We start from the raw sequence: 22,933 nt of genomic DNA on the forward strand, positions 1-22,933 counted from the left end.
ATGAGTATGAACATTTTTTTAAAGAATCTTGATTCATATTGCCAAAATTGCTTTCAAGACAGGTTACTTCATTTTGAATTCCCATCAGTGATGTATGGAAGTGCTCAAAGTAGTCTTGCCCACACAGAGTCAAACCTTTACATCTGTTGGGTGAATTACGGTATCTTATTCATTATCTTTCTTTTGATTAACAGTGAGATTGAACATTTTCATGTGTCTTTCAAAACTTTAATTTTTAAATCTGTTTGTGTCCTTGGCTGAGGTTTTATCTATGAATCGTTGGTGTCATTTTGCTTTTGATAGACTGTAGTTTTTCTTTCTTTTTTATATAGCTAAATCCAGAAATATTTATATTTGTGAATTATTCCTTTATTTTATTGTTGGAAATCTTTCCCCATATAATATTAAATGACTATTCACTAAAATATTTTTCTATTTTTTTTATGGTTCATTTTCAAGTTTATCTTTTCCCCCCATCTGGAATTATTTTAGTAAAACTTATGTGATGAGGTTATAACATTTGTTTTTGAATATAAGAAGTTTTTCAATAACCATTTAATAAAGAATACCACATTGATTCAAAATGACAAATTAACAATATAATAATAAATTTTATAAGGGTTAAACATCACTTTGATGTCTGAATGTCATTACCCTCTTTATTAGTCAGTGCTTCTGGGTGAAATTGAAATTCATTGTAGAATTTCCTACAGATAACTGTGCATAGAACTGCCCTCTTCCTTTTTTTAAAATCAAGTCTTGTCCTTCCACGTGGCTTAATAGTTGTATGACTCACAGTCCTTTTCTCACTGAGCATGCATGTAATCTGCCCTCTGGTTAGCAGCTGTGGTTTCTCTTTGCAGCATCTGTTTTTGTTTGCACCCTTGCTTCTCAAAGTGCCTGTGCTTAAGGAAGCCTTCTATGATTGGTTGCTGCAGGTCAGTGAGGCCTGCTTATTATTGTTTCTATAATTGTTGGCTTTAAAGCATTTTTTCTTCATTTTTTTCCCTAATGTTTACTTGACACTTTTTTCCTCTCCACTGCACTTTATGGTTAATATTTTAACTCATCATGGATTAGCTTAGAAATTCTGTAAACCTATACATTTTACTCATTCAACAAGGCATCAGTGTTATAGACTGACTTTTCATTATCTTGTCCTGAATGACAGGACAGCACCCTTCTATGGAATACTGAATCAAGAAATCACCTGTTTTCACAGAGAGCATCTGTTGAAAGCACATGCCAGAGCCATGGGGTTGTCATTTCCCATCAGGCTCCAACATCAGAGTCTCTAATACTTCAAAGCCACTCTCCATTCTTGCATGACAGACAGCTGTGGTGCCTCCTGTTTCCCTGTTGCTTTTGTCTCTAGTTCTGACATTTCTTCTAGATGGAAAAATAGATAAGGAAGCATTAATATTTTATATCATAATAATCAGATTTGAGTAATATCAGTTACTGAAGAGCACAAAACTTTAAAAAAAAATTTATGTTAGGAAATAACTTACGTGGTTAATTTTATGCACTCTCTTAAAGACATATATTTCTGGTATGTTTTTCACATCATAGGAACTGAATATAATGGTCTTCATCACTTTATTTTTTATCTTTATGAAAATTTATATTATTATGTACAAATTGATACCTCCATTTCTATTGTTTCCTCTAAGGATTTTAGATTTTCGCAGAATATTTACTCATTTTCAATAGCTCTGAGATAGTGAGGAATAATAAGTGATTTTTTTATTTATTTCTATTTTTAAAAAATATATATTTTATTGATTTTGTACAGAGAGGAAGGGAGAGAGAAAGTTAGAAACATCGATGAGAGAGAGTCATCGATCAGCTGCCTCTTGCATACCCCCTACTGGGGATGTGCCCACAACCGAGGTATATGCCTTTGACCAGAATCTAACCCGGGACCTTTCAGTCCCCAAGCCGACGCTCTATCCATTGAGCCAAACCAGTTTCGGCATAATTAAGTGATTTTTGACAATGTTTTATAGGTAATAATTAGTAGAATCTGAATGCAGCTCAGATCTAGTTTAGTGCTAATCTTGCTAAATAACAGTTATCATTTTTCAGTCCATTAGAGTTGTAAACTTTGAGGTATACCCCAAAATGATGCAGTACTGATCTCACCACAACAGCTTTGTAAAAAGTACAATTTCAATAGAAGGAAGTAGGAGTGTTTCTTTTTTATTAGTTCCTTTCACTGAAGTGTTATTATTAAACAGGTAGTATTTGGTGCTAAAATGGAACAATGATTGGGACTGCTTAGGGTTGGTGTCTGATTGGACTTTTTGCATATCCTGACACCTAGTGCCTACTTCATAGGGCTTAATGGAAGTTTATTTGAATGAATTGCATGAAGTATGAGACAAGCCAGAATGTTGCATAAGGGTGATGAAGTTTGGAAGGTGCGGATCAAGATTTGTCTGCCTCTATTTCCGACTCTAAGTGCAGGACCACACAGAATTTGACACTTAAGATATTTAATTATTTTACCTTAGATATTCTCTGAGGATGCAACTTCTAATCTGCTCAATAAGGAATGTACATGATATTATTGGGAGATAATTTTCATGGGACTTACATTTCTTCATATCTTGTGAGTTACTAACCTTTGTTCAGGTCTGTGTTTTACAAGAATGAATAGTTTATTTCTACAGAGCAAAGGAAAATCATAATTACTGTCCAGTAAAATAAAGATAATGTCTCCCTTTGAAGAAAGTGCAGGCATGCTTACCATGTATGATAAAAGATTTGGGTTCCCTCAGCTCAGAGTTCCTGTTATATAATTTGATGTTCTGTGTGTGCAAAAATTCATTGGTACTCATCTATGTTGCCCCTGTGAGGTTTGGAGGGCCAGGGGAACTGATACAAATATGTCATTCATTTCACTTGCTATGCTGTAATAAAGTCCTTTGGAGTCTCATGCCTTCTGTAAGCATCCATACAACTGTGTTAGACTAACTCAAGCATGTCAAACTCGTGACCCACAGGCCACAAGCAGCCCACAATGAATATTTTTGTGGCTCAGCTAATATAACAGCATGTAAGAAACATTTTAATAAAAATGTTGTCACTTAATTTTTACAATATTGTGTTATACATAATTATTAATAACGAACTACAATGTTCCCTAATGACTGATTACTATAATCATGTTGCATTCATTTCCCTTACTCACCTTAACATGCAGGTGCACCATTTCCCTCCACTGATACTAGCAGCAAATATTTTAGCAGCCAATGGCCACATCATTAGTCTTGGACTGACTTTTTGGAGTGCACAACAGGAAATATTTCGCTTTCAGAGAAAGAGAAAAATAAGTTTATTTATGTTACACTTATTAATTTGTGCAGTTATTCATTGTCTGGTAAGTTAATGTTTAAGAAAAAACATTAATTTTTGTTAAAATATTCTATTATTTTATATTAACAATGACTCATTTATTTCAGCCTTTTGTCTTCATCATGTCTCTATTGAAATAAACCTACATTTCTATGAAAATTGAAGCTTTTTTTTTTGTGGTCTACATAAACTTAAACCTTGTTTATTTAGCCTGTGTTAGCCTTTGACTTTGACATGCTTGGACTAACTTGTAGGCTTACAAGCAGGGTAAAGTCTCAGATCCTTCAAAGTTTTTTTTTTATTGATTAAGGTATTACATGTGTCTATATCTCCCCATTGCCCCCACCCCACTCCCACATGTGCCCTCACCCCCCAGTGTCTTGTGTCCATTGGTTATGCTTATATTCATGCATACAAGTCCTTTGGTTGATCTTTTATCGCCCTCCCCCTGCCAACCTCCCCAGACTTCCTGCTATAATTTGACAGTCTGTTCGATGCTTCTCTGCTGAGTTGTTCTTTTTTTAAAAAAACTGAATTTATTGCCTGATTAGTGTGGCTCAGTGGTTGAGCATTGACCTATGAACCAGGAGGTCAGAGTTCTATTCTTGGTCAGGGCATGTGCCAAAGTTGCAGGCTGGATCCCCAGTGGAGGGCATGCAGGAGGCAGCTGATCGATGATTCTTTCTCATCATTGATGCTTGTCTCTCTCTACCCTTCCTCTCTGAATCAATAAAAATATATTTAAAAGAATTTGAATTTATTGGAGTGACATTGGTTCACAAAATCATACAACTCAACAAAACATCATAGCACACATCGTGTTGCCCATTGCCCCAAACAAAGTCTTTTTCTGTCCCCCTTTACCACCTTTGCTCACCTCCACCAATCCCCTACACCTCTTTCCCCCTTGCTATTACCACTCTATTGTTTGTGTTTTATATATGTGCTTCATCTTCATTCTCTTTCAACTACCCTGTTTCCCCAAAAATAAGACAGTGTCTTATATTAATTTTTGCTCCCAAAGATGTGCTAGGTCTTATTTTTAGGGGATGTCTTATTTTTCCATGAAGAAGAATACGGTACACATTTATTGTTAAATGAAAATAAAGGAAATTTATTACTGTATATGGTACAGTAGTACGGTAGTTGTCAACACAAACCAGACAAACTGTGAATCCTACAGTATCAAGAATTTACTCATTTATTCAATGACAATCATGTCATCATCTGTAGGAACATCATCATAATAATCCAATTCCTGAATTTCCTGGTGAATTTCTTGTGACTCCATTTCTTTCAGAATCAGTGGACCAAATCTCTCATGTTTAGCCTAGGGGGGCCTTATTTTCAGGGGATGCCTTATATTTCACTCAGAAGGAAACCTGTAAGTATATCTTATTTTCGGAGGATGTCTTATTTTCGGGGAAACACGGTAGCCTCTGACAGCTGTCAGTCTGTTCCATGCATCCATGCCTCTGCTTCTATTTTGTTCATAAGTTTTTTTCATTAGATTCCACATGTAAATTAGAGCATATGGCATTTATTTTCCTCCGACTGGCTTATTTCACTTACTATAATAATCTCCAGGTCCATCCATGCTGTTGTAAAAGGTAAGATTTCCTTTTTACGGCCTAGTAGTATTCCATTGTTTAAATGTACCACAGGTTTTTTTTTTTTTATCCACTTATCTACTGAAGGGCACTTGGGCTATATCCAGATATTGACTATCAGTTATCTATGTATCATCTATGTATCTATGTATCTATGTATCTATTAATATAAAGAGAGTGACCATGACGACCAAAGGCTCGACCGAACACCGGAAGTCAGTCTTGCAGTCAGTGCTGGGTTTCCATGGTGACTCAGCACTGACTGCTGAGGGAGCTGCGGATCAGGTCCGAAGAGAGGCTTGGAGAGAGAAGTAGGGTCTGATCTGTAGCCTCCATGGCAGTTGTTGATCAGCCCTTGCGTGTCTCTTCCTCTCTGGGCCTGGCCAGTAAAGCGCCTCTTTCTCTTCAGGTCTCCTCGGGGGCTGCTGATCATCCCTGCCTCTCTGGTCAGGCCCTGAGATAGGCCCAGAGATGCTGACTGGCATAGAAACCGACCATTCAGAACCAAATCTAGGTGAATGACAAAGAGATAACCTGAGGTGGGGGCTGAGAAGGGATTTTAAGGCAGTTAGGAGCGAGATCAGGCTGGCAGAGGAGGGCCATTGGGGCGAAATCAGGCCGGTAGGGGAGGGCAGTTGGGGGCAAGATCAGACCAGCAGGGGAGGGCAGCTAGGAGCGATCAGGCAGGCAGGCAGGCAGAGGGTTAGGGGCAATCAGGCAGGAAGGCAGATGCAATTAGGGGTGATCAGGCAGGCAGGCAGTGGTTAGGAGCCAGGGGTCCCAGATTGTGAGAGGAATGTCTGACTGCAGGTTTAGGCCCAATCCCACAGTCGGACATCCCCCAAGGGGTCCCCAATTGGAGAGGGTGCAGTCTGGGCTCAGGGAACCGAATTTCATGCACTGGGCCACTAGTTGTAAATAACTTTGCAATGAATATAGGAGTGCATACTAGTACATTCTTTTGAATTAGTGTTTCAGGTTTGTTAGGATATGCTCCCAGAAGTGGGATTGCAGGGTCAAAAGGCAGTTCCATTTTTAATTTTTTAAGGAAATCCCACACTGCTTTCCACAGTGCTGCACCAGTCTGCATTCCCACCCATTGTCCAAGTGTCCAGGGGTTCTCTTTTCTCTGCATCCTCACCAGCACTTGATGATAGGTATTCTGACAGGTGTGAGGTAATATTTAATTGTGGTTCTAATTTGCATCACTCTGATGATTAGTGACATTGCACATTTTTTTATTTGGATTGTCTTCCTGGTGTTGAGTTCTTTATATATTTTGGAAATTAACCCCTTATCAGATGTATCATTGATGAATATGTTCTCCTATGCAGTGGGTTGCCTTTTCATTTTGTTGATGTTGTTTTCTTTTGCTGTACATAAGCTTTTTAGTTTGATGTAGTCACATTTGTTTAATTTTTCCTTTGTCTCCCCTGCCCAAGGAGATATATTGGCAAAAATTTGCTATGATAGCTGTCTGAGATGCTACTGCTTATGTTTTTTCCTATGACTTTTATGGTTTTGTGACTTACATGCAACTCTTTTATCCATTTTGAGTTTATTCTTGTTTTTGGTGTGAGTTGGTGGTCTAATTTCATTTTTTGCATCTACCTGTCCAATTTTCCCAGCACCATTTATTGAAGAGACTCTTTACTCCCTTGTATGCTCATGTTTCCTTTGTCAAATATCAATTGACTATAAAGGCATGGGTTTATTTCTGTGCTCTCTGTTGTTCCATTGATCTATATGCCTGCTCTAATGCTAGTACCAGACCATTTTTATTACAATGGCCTTGTGGTATGGTTTGATATCAGGTATTGTGACCCCTCCAGCTTCATTCTTCTTTCTCAAGATTATTGAAGCTATTTGAGGTCTTTTTTTGTTTGTTTTTTGTGTGTTTTTTTTTTGTTTTTTGTTCCATATACGTTTTTGGAATATTTTATATCTGCGAAATATGCAATTGGTATTTTAATAGGAATGGGTATTGAATCTATAGATTTTTGGGGAGGTAGTATAGGAATTTTATTGATAATTCTTCCAATCTATGTACACGGTATATGCTTCCACTTACTGTATCTTCCTCAGTTTCGTTTTGCAGTATCCACTAATTTTCTGAGTACAACTTTTATCTCCTTGGTTAAATTTATTCCCAGGTACTTTATTTTTTTGTTGTAATACTAAATGGAATTGTTAATTTCTTTTCCTGCGAGTTCATTATTGGTGTATAAGAATGCCACAAATTTTTAATATTAGAATTGTATCCTGCTACTTTGCCAAATTCATTTATTAACTCTAGTAGGTTTTTAGTGAAGTCTTTATGGTTTTCTATGTATAATACCGTGTCATCTGCGAATGGTGACAGTTTTACTTCCCATTTGGATGCCTTTTATTTCTTCTTGTCTGGTTTCTGTAGCTAGGACTTTCAGTACTGTGTTGAATAAGAGTGGTGAAAGCGAACATTTCTGTCTTGTTCCTGATCTTAAGGGAATCTCTTAGTTTTTGTCCATTGAGTATGATGTTATCTGTGGATTTGTAATATATGACCTTTATTATGTTAAGATATGAATCCTTTATTCCCACTTTGCTTAGAGTTTTTAACATAAATGAGCACTGGGTTTTGTCAAATGCTTTTTTTTATGTATTGATATAATTATGTGATTTTAATCCTTTATTTTGTTTATGTGATGCATTACATTTATTGATTTGTGGATATTGTATCAACCTTGCATCTGTGAAATAACTCCCACTTTATCATGGTGTGTGATATTCTTAATGTATTGTTGGAAGCAGTTTGCTAATATTTTGTTGAGGATTTTAGCATCTGTGTTGATTATGGATATTAATTAGCCTTTAACTTTCTTTGTAGTGTCTATCTGGTTTTGGACTTAGGGTAATAATGCAGGCCTCATAAAAAAGAGCTTGGAAATCTTCCCGCCTCTTGAATTTTTTGGAGTAGTTTGAGAAGGGGTTAGGTGTTTGTTCTTCTTTGCCTTCAGATTTTTTGACAGGTAGTCCACACAATGGTTTTTCTATAAAATGTTACCACCCTTTTGAAGACATTTGTTTAATGAATTTTCTTTAATCCTTGTTTATTGAGTTGGTTGAAAATAATGAAAAATTAATAAGGGTTCACTCTTTAAGGAGCCAAGAAAGCTATGTGTTGGCTCAGACTAAACAGTTATGAGTTGGTAAATTAAGAACAGCCGAGAGCTTTCTAACAGTGTTCATTATTTTCATAACTAAAAATTGGGTCTTGAAGTAAGATTTATGTTCTGCTTCCTATTGCAAGAAGCAACCTGAGATATGAATGTGGTTAGGAGATTTAGAATTTCTCTGACCCTGCTTTGTGGTTCCAGTCGAGCAAGTTATTTTTAGTCTGGGACAGGAAGTCACGATCTTGTGTAGAAGTGGAAAAGCACACATAGAATATGGGTTTTGAAGTCATATCTGAGTTTGGAACCTTAGTGCTGTCAGTTATTAGTACTTTTTAAAATATTGGGCATACTATTTAGTTTGTCTTTGCTTCATATGCATAATGAGGAATAATAGCTACCTCAGAAGGTTGTTATGAAGATTAGAAATAATTGTGCAAAGCCTATAGCATTTTGATCTAGCATATGCGGTGTGTGTGTGTGTGTGTGTGTGTGTGTGTGTGTGAAATAATTATATCAGTTCCACTTAGGTCAGTTTTTTATGTAAATTTAGAGTTCTGATTTCAAATTATTTCTCCACTTAATATGTTTCTTTAAGCAGAAAATTCTATAATGATACCTTTGTTAATGAAGAGGATGTGTTTTAACACCACACTTCATTAGACGTTTTTCCAGAGGTAAATATATGTCAAATTTTTAAGTATTATCCAGGCTTTTTTTTTTTTTAAATAAGAGAGACTATAACTATCTATATTATTAAATATCCCCTAAAGAAGATTTTGCATTTTACTTTAAGTTTTAACAATCTGATGAAAAATGTACACCCTTTTGTACACTGGTTAAGATAAAACTAATTAGTATAAGTATTATAATATAATATAATACAGAGATATTCAACCAGTATGCTGCTACAGGCACAATTGTGTGCCACAAGAATTTTTGTAACATGCACTATCTGACTACTTAGTCAGGGGCACTCTTTTCCTTAGATTGTCAAATAAAGAAATGACAACAGCCAGCACAATAGTCATTTGGTTTGGGTGAATCAAAATTATATCTATGTTTTGATCAGATGAACACAAAACATATTTTGTTGTGACACAGAATTTTAGTAATTAGTTTATGTGAACTAGAATATGAAAAAGGTTGAAAATCGCTGGTATAGTTTCAGAACTATGTCAGTATATGTCAGTATTTCAGTATAGTTTCAGAAAGTCATTTTTAATACCATGGCAGAAATCTTAGCCAATAGGCTGGGAATTGTACTGCATTGAGGATGGACCCGTCTGTGGCTCCTGTGGCTGTAGCTGGGAGGCAGTAAACATATTTTAATTTCATCTGACTTCTCTTCTCCCTTCCCAAGCTTCCCTGACCTCTGAAGCTCAAGAGTGTTACAGAACATAATTTAGATCAGATTATTTAAAATGATCTATTAATTTCTCTAATAGGCTCCCGGCAGTTTTACAAGGAGCCTTTTAAAGGGAGGCAGAAAACAGTACCCAGTATTCTGTCTACTATTGAGTTATTGCCAGTACTGCTTGATATAATTTATGATTAAAATCAAGACAGAAAAAAAATAGTTCAGTGTTTATAAAGGTGCTTATTCTCAAGGATACTAATTAACTGAGATACCCCCTTAATGCTTAAAAAAAAATACCCAGTTATTTAATTTTAAAGAATTATTATAGGTTCTCATTAATTCTGATAATTTTTGAGAAGTATGTTAGTTCCTTGTGTCTGCTGTAACAATTTACCACAAACTTGGTGGTTTAAACAACAGAAATTTATTCTCTTACAGTTCTGGGGACCAAACATCTGAAATGAGTGCTATGGGGCTAAAATAAAGATTTCAGCAGGAGCAGATGCCCTCCCTTCCCTGCCTCTTCCGGCTGCATCATTGCAGTGTCTGCTTTCATTCTCACATGGCCCCCTCCTCAATGTGTCTAATATCCTCTCTTTGTCTTCCTCTTATAAGGATACATGTGATGGTATTTAAGGCCCATCTGGTTGGTCCAGGATAATCTCATTGCAAGACTGTCTGCAAAAATTGTACTTTATATACCAAGATTCACAGGTTTCAAGAATTAGGACCTGATATCTTTAGGAGCCACAATTCAGCTCAATACAGGAAAATAAGGAGCAAATTTTAATTTCTTTTTTTGTGTGTGTTTGTGTGGGAAAGGTGAAACATCTTTATAATTATCTTTCTCCAAGTTCTACTTGTCTCATTAGAAGGCAGGTTATAAAGTTGTGAAATGAATCTCCATATGGAATAAATTAAGTTTCTCTTTGCATCTTTAGATGAAACCACATTAAATAAAATAGCAATTTTGAATTATTTTTCTTGACTATAATATGTTCCTTATTAGTCATATTATTCTAGTTGCTCTAGTGTACATGTTAATTAAGTGATTTTTAAAATTTCTTTATTGATTAAGGTATTACATATCTGTCCTTATACTCTGATTACACCCTGCCCCCCCCCCACGCCCCCACTCATGCACTCACGCCCCTGTTGACTGTGTCTATTGGTTAGGTGTATAGCATGCATACAAGTCCTTTGGTTAATTGCTCCACCTTACCTCCCCTGCCTTCTCACTGAGGTTTGATGGTCTGATTAATGTTTCTCTGTCTTTGGATCTGTTTTTGTTCATCAATTTATGTTGTTCATTATATTCCATAAATGAGTGAGATCATGTGGTATTTATCTTTCTCTGTCTGGCTTATTTCACTTAGCATTATGCTCTCCAGTTCCATCCATGCTGCTGCAAATGGTAAGAACTCCTTTTGTACTGCAGCGTAGTATTCCATTGTGTAGATGTACCACAGGTTTTTTAATCCACTCATCTGCTGATGGGCACTTAGACTATTTCCAAATCTTAGCTATGGTGAATTGTGCTGCTATGAAAAGAAGGGTACATATGTCCTTTCTGATTGGTGTTTCTGGTTTCTTGGGATATATTCCTAGAAGTGGAACCACTGGGTCAAATGGGAGTCCCATTTTTAGTTTAGTGAGGAAAATCCATACTGTTCTCCACAGTGGCTGCATTCCCACCAGCACTGCACAAGATTTCCTTTTTCTTCGCATCCTCGCCAGCACGTGTTGTTTGTTGATTTGTTGATGATAGCCATTCTGAAAGGTGTGAGATGTTACTGCATTGTCCATCTCACACCTATCAGAATGGCTATCATTTGATTTGTATCTCTTGGATAATTAGTGACTTTGAGCATGTTTTCAAATGTCTCTTGGCCTTCTTTCTATCTTCTTTTTGAAAAGTACCTATTTAGGTCAGTTGCACATTTTTTGATTGGGTTGTTTATCTTCCTTTTGTTAAGTTGTATGAGTTCCCTGTAAATGTTGGAGAGTAAATCCTTATTGGTGATAACATTGGCAAATATGTTCTTCAATTCGGTGAGCTTTCTTGTTGTTTTGTTGATGGTTTCTTTTGCTGTGCAAAAGATTTTATTGTGATGTAGTCTCATTTGTTTATTTTCTCTTTACTTTCCATTGCCCTACTAGTGGTATCAGTGAAGAAATTGCTTAGGCATATGTCTCAGATTTTGGTGCCTGTGGATTCCTGTAGTATTTTTATGGTTTCCCATCTTAAGTTTAAGTCCTTTAGACATTTTTAGTTTAATTTTGTTTATGATGTAAGTTGGTGGTCTGGTTTCATTTTTTTTTTTGCATGTATCTGTCCAATTTTTCCAACACCATTTATTGAAGAGACTTCACTCCATTGTATGGTCATGCCTCCTTTGTCAAATATTAATTAAGCATAGTGGTTTGGGTTGATTTCTGGGTTCTCCATTCTACTTTATTGATATATATGTCTGTTCTTGTGCCAGTACCAGGCTGTTTAGAGAACAATGGCTTTGTAATTTAGCTTAATGTCTGGTATTGAGATCCCACCTACTGTGTTCTTCTTTCTCAGGATTGCAACAGCTATTCGGGGTCTTTTTTTTATTCTAAATGAATTTTTGAAGTTTGTTCTAGGTCTGTGAAATAATAGGCCATTGGTATTTTAATGGGGAGTGCATTGAATCTATAAATTCCTTTGGGTAGTGTGGACATTTTAATGATGTTGGTTCTACCAATCCATGAACATGGTATGTTCTTCCATCTGTTAATGTCTTCCTCTGTCTCTTTTATCCATGTCCTGTAGTTTTTCGAATATAGGTCTTTTACCTCCTTACTTAAGTTTATTCCTAGGTATCTTAATTTTTTTTTGGTCTGATGGTAAATGGGATTGCTTTTTTACTCTTTCTTTCTTTCTGTAAGTTCACTATTAGTGTATAGAAATGCAGTAAATTTCTTGGCGTTAATTTTGTATCCTGATTTATTGCCAAACTAATTTATTAAGTTTAATAATTTTTTGATGGAGTCTTTATGGTTTTCTATGTACAGTATCATGTCATCTGCAAATAAGGACAGTTTTACTTCTTCTTTTCCAATTTGGATGCATTTTATTTCTTCTTCATGTCTGATCACAATGGCTAGTATTTCCAGTACTATGTCAAACAGGAGTGGTGAGAGCAGGCATCCCTGTCTTGTTCCTGTTCTTAGGGAAAAAGGTTTTAGTTTTTGCCCATTGAGTATGTTGTTGGCTGTGGGTTTGTCATATATGGCTTTTATTAGTATGTTTAGGTATGATCCTTCTATTCCCACCCTACTGAGAGTTTTTATCAAGAAAAGGTATTGTATTTTGTCAAACGCTTTTCCTGAATCAATTGATATGAGCTTGTTTCTGTACCTGATCCTCTAACTCACAAATTTGGTCCTCTGCTTCTTCTAGTCTACTGTTGAAATGTTCCATAGTGTTTTTGATTGTAGCTATATCACTTTTCATTTCTTCCTGATTCTTGTATAAGTTGTTGATTTTCTCATCCATCCGATATATAAATTCCACAACTATTACTCTGAACTCTTTTTTGGTCATGTTGCATGCTTCAATTGCACTAATTTTCTTTCTTGGCAACTCCTCATATTCTTTCCTCTGTGGATTGTGCTGTCTCCCCATTCTGACTATCACAATAAGGTTCAAGCTTCAATTTGCATGCACCTGGGCAGTGCGCGGTGAAAACTTCACACCACCCAAATTTCACTGAAGTGCTCTGACACTAGGACATGTGGCTGCCATGGGTGGGTGGGAACTAGGCTTGTGCAGGATCAGTGTCCCCAGTGTTCAATGTGGTCTCATGTATGCACTTAGAATCAGCCGGCACCACACTTGGTATGTGCCAAAAAAGAGTCCCTTAGTGCATGCCAGTAGTAAGAGTTCCCTGTGTCTGCACCAACAATTGAGCATCAGAGTCTCTGTTGCTTTGTGTGGCCTCGCACTGAGAATCAGGGTCCCTGTGTGTTCATGCTCCAAGAATTGGAGTCACTGGCTCTTAGTGTGAATACGCTGTGAGTCAGGGATCCCAGGCACACACAGTAAGAAATGGAGTAAAGTCCTTAGTGCTCAGTGCTGCCTCTTGCCTGGAGAATTTAGGTCCCTGTTATCATGGGGGACTGGGTTGTACAATAGCTGTGGTGTGCCTGCACTGTGAAAATCTGACTTCCATGTGCGCTTGTCCAGAATCAAAGTCAGGTGGCACTGGTTTGGTCACCCGATTGCGTTGCGGGAAGCAGATTCTAGTCTCTCAAATACTAGTAGCAGTGCTGTGGTCCGCATGTGCTCTCTCTACTGAGCCAAACCTGCTAGGGCTTTGCGCACTCTTAAATTTCCGGAAGGAGAGCTGCGTCCCAGGCATGCTCTCAAATTTCCTGTAGGGGAGCTGCATCTCTTGCAAGCCCTCAAATTTCCCAAAGGGGCGTTGCAGCTTGGGCGAGGGGAGGGTCTATCAATTACTATGGCGCTATCCACGAGCCTGCGGGGGTGGGGTGGGGGGGGCGAGATAAGTTCTTTGACTCACAGAAATATGCTGCCTGGAAGTCTGGATTCTTCTTGTCTGTTGGTCTGAAGCTGTGGTCGCAGTTCTCTGTCCCCAGTGGCTTCAGGGTCCTGGTTTGTGTCTGAGGCCAGGACCCTTGTCTCAAGCAGTTTTGTTTCTCAAGATGGCATGGTCTCCATGTTTGAAATGGCAGCCCAGAAGTGTCCACTTTGTGCGCAGGGCTCCACCCTCTAAGACTGTCTGGTTTGGCAGCCTCTTTGAGTACCTGCAGAATCTAACTGTCCCTAGCTCATACACACACACACCACACACTTCTAACTCTCTTTTATGGGTTCCTCACTCTTTCACACTCTCTCCCTCCCTACCTTCCTGCTGGTTGCCATCTTGATCTCCTAAGCAATAATTTTTAACTTCCAGGATTCTGAAGTTATAAGAATAAGAGACACAACCCTGAATATAAAATAAAAAACGTAATGACTTATTTTTTCTTCCTTGATGCAACTGCATGATGCTTGGGTTTCTAGAGTAGGTAAGCCCAGATACTGAGAAAATTCTGTTTCAAGTTTAGATTTTGGTTTCTTGTAATTCAGACTATCTTTTTATATAGTTAATAGAGGCCTGTGCACAAAATTTATGCACGGAGGGTGTGAGTCACTCAGCCCAGCCTTCACCCTTTCCAATCTGGGACCCCTCGAGACATGTCTGACTGTCCGGTGTGATCCGGCCTAAATGGGTAGTTAGACATCCCTCTCACAATCCAGGAATGCTGGCTCCCAATTGCTCACCTGCCTGCCTTCCTGATTGCCCCTAACTGCTTTTGCCTGCCAGCCTGATCATCATCTAACCACTCCCTTGCCAGCTTGATTGATGTCTAACTGCTTCCCTGCCAGCCTGTTTGCCCCTAACTGCCCTCCCCTGCAGGCCTGGGTCCCCCCCCCAATTGCTTTTCTCTGCAGGACTGGTTGCCCCTAACTTCCTTGTCTGCTGGCCTGGTCACCCCTAACTTCCCTCCCTTGCGGGCTTTATCACCCCCCAACTGCCCTCCCTTGCATACCTGGTCCCTCCCATGTACCCTCTCTGCTGGCCTGAATGCCTACAACTTCCCTTACTCGCAGACCTGGTCCCTCCCAACTGCCCTCCCCTGCTGGCCATCTTGTGTCCACTTGGGGGCAGTCATCTTTGACCACGTGGGGGCAGCCACATTGTGTGATGGAATGATGGCCAATTTGCATATTATTCTTTCATTAGATGGGATTAGATAGAATAGAGACTTGGTGCTGGGTGGAGGCAAGCTGGTTTGCCCTGAAGGGTGTCCCATGTCAGGGTGGGGATTTCCTTTGCATATGGGGTGGCTTGGGCGAGGGGCCTATGGTGATTTGAAGGCTGACCACGCCCCCTGGCAACCCAAATGGAGGCCCAAGTGAAAGGTAAATGAATCTCGGGGATTTATTTACCTTCTATAAGTGAAACTTTGTAGCCTTGAGTAGAGGCCTAGACCAGCCAGGGCTGTGGAAAGCTTGGCTTCCTCAATCACTGAGGGCAACTCAAACCTCTGGCTCTCTCTGTGGCTGCAGCCATCTTGGTTGGGCTAATTTGCATATTCACTTCTGATTGGCTGGTGGGTATGGCTTGTGGGTGTAGCAGAGATAAGGCCAATTTGCATATTATTCTTTTATTAAATAGGATTCAGAATCTTACATTAAAGAAAGAAGGATCCAAATTACTTTTCAGCCAAAGCCGGTTTGGCTCAGTGGTAGAGCATCGGTCTGCGGACTGAAAGGTCCCAGGTTTGATTCCGGGCAAGGGCATGTACATTGGTTGCGGGCACATCCCCGGTAGGGGGTGTGCAAGAGGCAGCTGGTCGATGTTTCTCTCTCATCGACGTTCCTGGCTCTCTATCTCTCTCCCCTCCTCTCTGTAAAAAATCAATAAAATACATTTTTTTAAAAATTACTTTTCATATTATATAATCATAATTAATGTTTTCTTTTGCTAATTATAAAATTTTGCACTAGGTGAGTATAATTATAAAATTTTGCACTAGGTGAGTATATATATATATATATATATATATATATATTTAGACACATACACATATAAATATAAATATGTTAATGCATGTATATTAATGTTCTGAGTAGGAAATTTACTACAATGCTAAGTAAATAGGACTATAACCCTCAGAGTGAGAAAGTTGATAACTAATAAGAGGCTGTTCTTTTGATGGCAGACAAGAAACTAAAAGCTAAGCTACAGTGTGGATGTTATTTCTGACAGAGGTAAATAATTATGTTACGTTTTTAACCAAATAAGTGTAATCAGCTAGTATAAGCAAAGTATATCTCTGTGATAAGGTAGCTAGCTAGTGTGACAATTGTTTAAGCAGTGGTTTTCAACAGGTGTAGGAGTTTTCACCCCAGGAGACTTTTTTTGGCTTACATGACTAAAGGGTGTTACTGGCAACTAGTAGGTAGATGCTGGAGTTGCTGCTAAATATCCTACAATGCACCGGATAGCCCTACACTACAAATAGTGTTACAGCCCAAAAGGTCAACACTGCTTTGTTTGAGAAACTCCTTTAGAGTGTTTGTTTGTTTTTTGTTTTTACCTGCCACATGATAGCCTAAATATTTTTCAAAATTTCATTTAACAAATAAACCTTTGATAGAGATGTAATAGTTACAATAATTTTATGATTTTATTTTTGTGAAAACGTTAACGAATGGAAGTATATTTGTGTGTATTTGGAATAATTTAGGAGAGGAAAGAATCAAGGATGAATGCAAAGTTTCTAGCTTGAGCAACTCATCAGGATGTTGGTGACATTATTTGAAATGAGGAAAACAGATCTGTGGAACAAAATCTTCAGTTCAGATTTTATACTTGTAAAAAGAGATATCAAGAGGAAATCCTAAAGATCAGAATATAGGTGTTCAGACATATCTTTAAATTGAAATTTGTCACTATATGAATAAATTGGTACTGAGATTGGAGGAAATCACCCACCAGAATGTATATCTTCTTTTAAAGTATATTTTTATTGATTTCTGAAAGGTAGGGAGAGGGAAAGAGAGAGAGAAACATTAATGATGAGAGAGAATCATTGATTGGCTGCCTCCTGTACACCCCTTACTAGGGATCGAGCCCTCAACCTGTATATGTACCCTGACTAGAATAGTACCATGACCTCCTGGTTCATAGGTCGATGCTCAACCACTGAGCCATGCTGGACAGTCATCTTAAGAAGTAAAGAGTACCTTATAGCACAGTGCTTAGGAACACCAACATTCACAATATGAGTAGAGGAGAATCTAGCAAAAGACTGAGATAAAATAGGATGTGATCCATAAGTGTAATTTTCCAAGCCAAGGGAAAAGAAATGTTTTAAGGTGAATGAGTGGTTATTGATATGGAGGCTGTTGTTGACTTTGGTCATACCCATGAGAGTGACTAGAAACCAAATTACAGTGGGTTGTGAATTCATAGTTAAGTAATTTAGTTGTGTTGTAGATTTATGTCATTTTGGCTGGGAAGGCCTTCAAGTTTATAGTGAATGTTTTATAATACATTAAATAGTTGCTTGGATTCTAAGTGATTCAGCAAGTATGAAAATCTGTATTTGCACAGATAAAGGTGTATGTTTGACAATAAAACATTACTTTTGTTTTTCAGACCTTTCAAGAAATCGTTTTGCAGAAATTCCTTCTGATATCTGGTTATTTGCACCTCTTGAAACATTAAATTTATATCATAATTGCATTAAAACCATTCCTGAAGCCATTAAAAACCTGCAGATGTTAACGTACCTTAACATTAGGTAAGGAAGTAATTTTTGGGGTAAATTTTGTTTTTATCATAGTTTTAATCATTTTAGTAGCAAAGGAATGTGTTTGGTTTGGCTATGTAGACTATATTTATCTCAGTAGTATCTTATTTGCATTTTTTATATGTCCACACTATTGTATAGGCCTTTAGTATTGTTTTTGAGAGCAATGCTTCTCAAACTAATGTGCACGGGAATCACCTGGGGATTAAAACAGAATTCTGATTTTATAGGTCTGCAGTGGGACCTGCATTTCTAACAAGCCACTTGGTAATACCCATGCCTGCTGGTCCTTAAGTCACTTTGAACAGCAAGACGTTACATTAGAAATATTTTACTGAAATCATACCACCACAATACTGATTTATTTATATGTTTCCTCAGTTAAATAAAGAGTCCTTGTGATATTTTTCACACTCCTGTGACTTTCTGGTGCTACTTCAAGGATCGATAGATTGGGATGGGAATGGTGGAACACTAGGAGGTGGATGACAGTTGATGTTAATATCGAATAAGTGCTTACTGTGTGCCAGGCAGTGTTAGAATTACTTCACACATATTACCTCTTGTTCACAACAGCCTTTTGAGATATGTACTTTTATTAACTTTGTAGTTTTATTATTACAGATGAGGAAACTGAAGCACAGAGAAGTTAATTATTTGCCCAAAGTTCTGTATGGGGTGTTTCCCAGAAAATGTATATAAATACTTCGAATATTTATTAAGGCAGCGTTTTTAAAAATACTTTTTATTTTCGCCCTAGCTGGTTTGGCTCAGTAGCTAGAGTGTCAGCCTGTGGACTGAAGGGTCCTGGGTTAGATTCCAGTCAAGGGCACAAGCCCGGTTGTGGGCTTGATCCCCAATAGAGGGCATGCAGGAGGGAGCCGATCAATGATTCTCTCTCATCATTGATGTTCCTATCTCTCTCTTCTTTCTTTCTGAAATCAATAAAAATATATTTTTAAAAATCAGTAAAAAATGAAATACATTTTCAAGTGAGATATTTGATATTGATATTTCTTTTTAGACTTAACCAATTGGAATTAATAATTATTCAAAGAACATATACATTTTGGGGACACACACACACACAGGGTGTCCCCCAAAATGTACAGTACGTACTTTGAATAATTATTAATATATATACCACTCAATGTATATCCTATATAATAAAAGTCTAATATGCAAATTGTCCCATCGACCAGGAGTTTACCAGCAGGCAGGCCAGCCAACTGCCCATGCATCCTCCGCATGGCCAGGCTGGCCGGACCCCACCCATGCACATATTCATGCACCAGGCCTCTAATATATATATATATATATATATGTATGTATGTATGTATGTATATATATACTGAGTGGCCAGATTAATATGCATTCATAATAATCTGGTCACTCAGTGTCTATATTATGCTAGAGCCAAGATTATAATAAAATAATATGGCTGTAGAAATCTCATTCTTCAGCTGTTACCCTATATTTATAACAGAGTGAACATTTAATAAGAGTAAGAAAAAGAATGCCCTGTTAAATGAGTGACATTGAATGGAAACTGTGTATTGTGACAATTTTAGAATAGTTTTATTTTTCTTTTTTATTGAGTTGTAAGGGATAATTTATTTCCCTTTGTTAGTGAAGTTCATTGTTTAAATTCCCATATAGGAAATTAGTAAATGTAATTAATATATAAAAACAATAATGCTCCTTTCTTGCTGTGAATGTCTCTCCCACTAATGTCACCTGGCTGTACATACTATTTTAACTGAAACTACTTAACATCTTAAAATACATGAGAGAGATTTTTTTCCATAGATGTCAGTCATTTGGGTGCTCCTTTCCTTGACCTGGCTTGGGAAAGGTTTGAGGAAAGTGAGGAAAGTTTGTCTTTGTTTCATTTTGTTCTTTTGTGGAAAAAAATGATTTGTCCAAAATTGAAGTATTAATACATTTCTATAGTAACACCTATTTAAGAATACAGGCATGCCTCAGAGATATTGTGGGTTCAGTTCCAGACCACCATATTAAAGTAGATATCTCAATAAATTGAGTCATACTGTAATCTTTTTGCTGGTGGAGGGTTTTGCCTTCATTTGTAGAAAATGCAACACCTGTGAGGTGCATTAACTCTAAGCACAATCAAACGAGGTATGCCTGTAATTTTATTAAACTCTCTGATATTTCTTATTTTGATCTATAAAAGTTAACTTCTGATTTTTGTTTACAGTCACAGACATTTTGAACAAGCTCTATTGAAGTAACATTTGTTCTAGTGACTGACTTTATTTGACTGTTTCTAAAACATGTGGCAAAAAAAAGTAAAGATTAATGACTTACTATTCATGTATAAAGAAATAAATTCTGGAGAAAGCTTACTGTGCTAATTCAATGAACCTGGTTCTTAAGAGAAGCAAATAAGTCAGTTTTTAAGTATTTTTTTTTAATCTGAGGGAGATTAGAATATTTGTGTATGTGACATTATTTTTTTTCTATTTATTTTTTATTTTGGTGAAAATATCTTTGAGAAACGTATAAGATGATTTTTAAGCTTCTCCCCTCCCCTACCCCTTCCTGTATACTACCTCCTTTTTAAGTAGAATCATGCAGGAAGATCCTTGTGTGCTTCATCCTAAAAGTGTCAAGAGTTGTGACAAGCCCCTAGCATATTTGACATTCCAGCAGCCTGGCCAGCATTCCTGTTCTAGTAACATAGTCTTTTTTTTTTTTTTTTTTTTTTTTTTAATTCTATGCCTGGTCTAAAGCCAGTCTAGTGTTTCTGGATGTCCTCTGCAGGCATAAAGTGGGGTGAAAATTTTTGAAATCCTCTGTTAAGGGTAACACTGGGCTTTTGTTGTGTACAATACACAAAATGGTAGGTACATACAAGTCTATAAATATCACTTTGAAAAACAGGAAAAATAATAGCTCATTGCTTATGAATGCTCGGTATAGTATGTAAATGTTATGGTACACTTTATATAGTTTGGTAATAGGATTGTCTTAGTCCTTTTGGGCTGCTTTAACAGAATACCATCAACTGAGTGGCTTATAAAACAACAGAAATTTTTCACAGTTCTGGAAGCTGAGAAGTTCAAAATCAAGGCACCAGCAAATTTAGTGTCTGGTGAGGACCTGCATCCTGGTTCATAGATGGCCACCTTCTAGCTGTGTCCTTACATGATAGCAGGGGTTAGGTAGCTCTCAGGGGCTTCTTTTATAAGGGTATTGAAACCATTCATGAGGGCTCTGCCCTCATTACTTAATCACCTCCCAAAGGACCCAACTAATATCATCACCTTGGGGATTAGGTTTCAACGCTGTAATTCCGGGGGAGGGTGAAGCACAGTATATAGTGGGGAATCATTTAGATCAGTCTGTATTGGTGTATAAATTTGACCACAGTAGTCTGAGGGTGAGGATCCCAGAGCCAGATAGCCTGGATATGAATGCTGGTTTTCCCACTTACCAGCTGTGTGACTTTGAGGAGTTTAATCAATCTCTCTCTCTCTCTCTCTCTCTCTCTCTCTCTCTCTCTCTCTCTTTTTTTTTTTTTTTTTTTTTTTTTTTACTATTTCATCACCTTTAAAATAGGCATCATGATAGTATTTATCTTTCTAAAGTAGATTGTTGTGAGTGTTAGTTAAGTTAATTCTTGTGAGGTGTTCTGAATATGGCCTGGCACATAGAAAACACTCAATAAATGTTAATTGTTGTTATATTTAAGTACTACAGAGATAAAAATGTATCAACTTTGAGCTGTGATAAAGGTGCTAGTAGGCTGTTCTACCATAAACTCATAGAACAAAGAAATTATTACATGTTTATGAAGATATAATTCTATTATTTCTTTCATAAATTTAAACATGGTACGTGCAAACTCATCCTCGGAGCTTTACCCTAGTTAAAGGCATGGAGCTATTGATTATAGTGAAGTTATAGTAGAGTTGGGGTTTTGAGTATTGGTGGTGTATAATAATGTCTCTAAAAATTAGTACCTATCTTGTGGGGTTAATGTGAGGATTAAATGAAATAGTGCATATAAAGATTTTAGTCTGATACAAACTAAGCATTCATTAAATGATAGTTATTATTTAGTCAAAGCTTCTTATTTACTTTTGAAGTGATTTGTTCTTTTTTAGCATAATGTGTCAGGTTTCAGACATACTGCTAATAATAAGACTTTCTTATTCTTTTCAGTCGAAATCTTTTATCAACATTGCCAAAATACTTATTTGACCTTCCTCTTAAAGTTTTGGTCATCAGTAATAATAAACTGGTATCCATTCCAGAAGAAATTGGGAAGTTAAAAGATTTAATGGAATTGGTGAGTAAAACAGTTGTATTGATTGTATATAATATGCATAATACATGCCTTTATATTTTGGAATACTATGCATTTCTTTATGTAATTTCACTGAAATTTTAAAGAAAAGAATAACTTGATATGTGCCTAAGTTCACTTTAGGAAAATTTCTAAATACTATTGCTTATCTGACTTTTGCTCACAGCCAATAAAAGCCTGATTTGTTCCTTAGTCCTCATTAGAGGCTTGCTTCTCCTAAGAAATGCTTTTCAAACGAATAAGCATTTGCTACTCATTTTGTAGAAAGTAAAGGTCTTACCAATAAAAAATACAAGGATTTTTTTTAAGGTATTGCAGGCCTGCTATGAGAGCTTCAGGGAAAGAGGATAAACAGTAGGATGAACAAAACTCATGTGATTTTATAACAGTTTTTGGGACCAAGATAAATGGAAAGAGGCCATTATATATAATACAATTGATTGTAGATATAGGAATAATTTAAAGGACATTGAACTCTGAGAGTAAACATAGTCAGATATTCATGGCATTGAGCTAATTTTCACATTTCTTTTTAAAAAAAATATATTTTATTGATTTTGTACAGAGAGGAAGGGAAAGAGATAGAGAGTTAGAAACATCAATGAGAGAGAGTCATCGACCAGCTGCCTCTTGCACCCCCCCCCCCACTGGGGATATGCCCGCACCCAAGGTACATGCCCTTGACCGGAATCGGTCCCTTCAGTCCCCAAGCCGACGCTCTATCCATTGAGCCAAACCGGTTTCGGATAATTTT

General features: G+C 37.2%; 1 protein-coding gene across 4 annotated transcripts in view; it reads left to right on the forward strand.

Annotated features, from left to right (window-relative positions):
- The window catches only part of LRCH2 (leucine rich repeats and calponin homology domain containing 2), a 127,733-nt gene that overhangs the window by 19,989 nt on the left and 84,811 nt on the right, over positions 1-22,933 (forward strand). For all 4 annotated transcript variants that reach the window (XM_036454450.2, XM_036454451.2, XM_036454452.2 and 1 more), the window contains exons 2-3: positions 17,690-17,834; positions 22,035-22,161. In XM_036454450.2, coding sequence (XP_036310343.1) covers positions 17,690-17,834; positions 22,035-22,161 — 272 coding nt within the window. The remainder of the gene's footprint in view (positions 1-17,689; positions 17,835-22,034; positions 22,162-22,933) is intronic.

This window comes from Pipistrellus kuhlii, unplaced genomic scaffold, assembly GCF_014108245.1.
Source record: "Pipistrellus kuhlii isolate mPipKuh1 unplaced genomic scaffold, mPipKuh1.p scaffold_m20_p_29, whole genome shotgun sequence".
Classification (NCBI taxonomy): Eukaryota; Metazoa; Chordata; class Mammalia; order Chiroptera; family Vespertilionidae; genus Pipistrellus; species Pipistrellus kuhlii.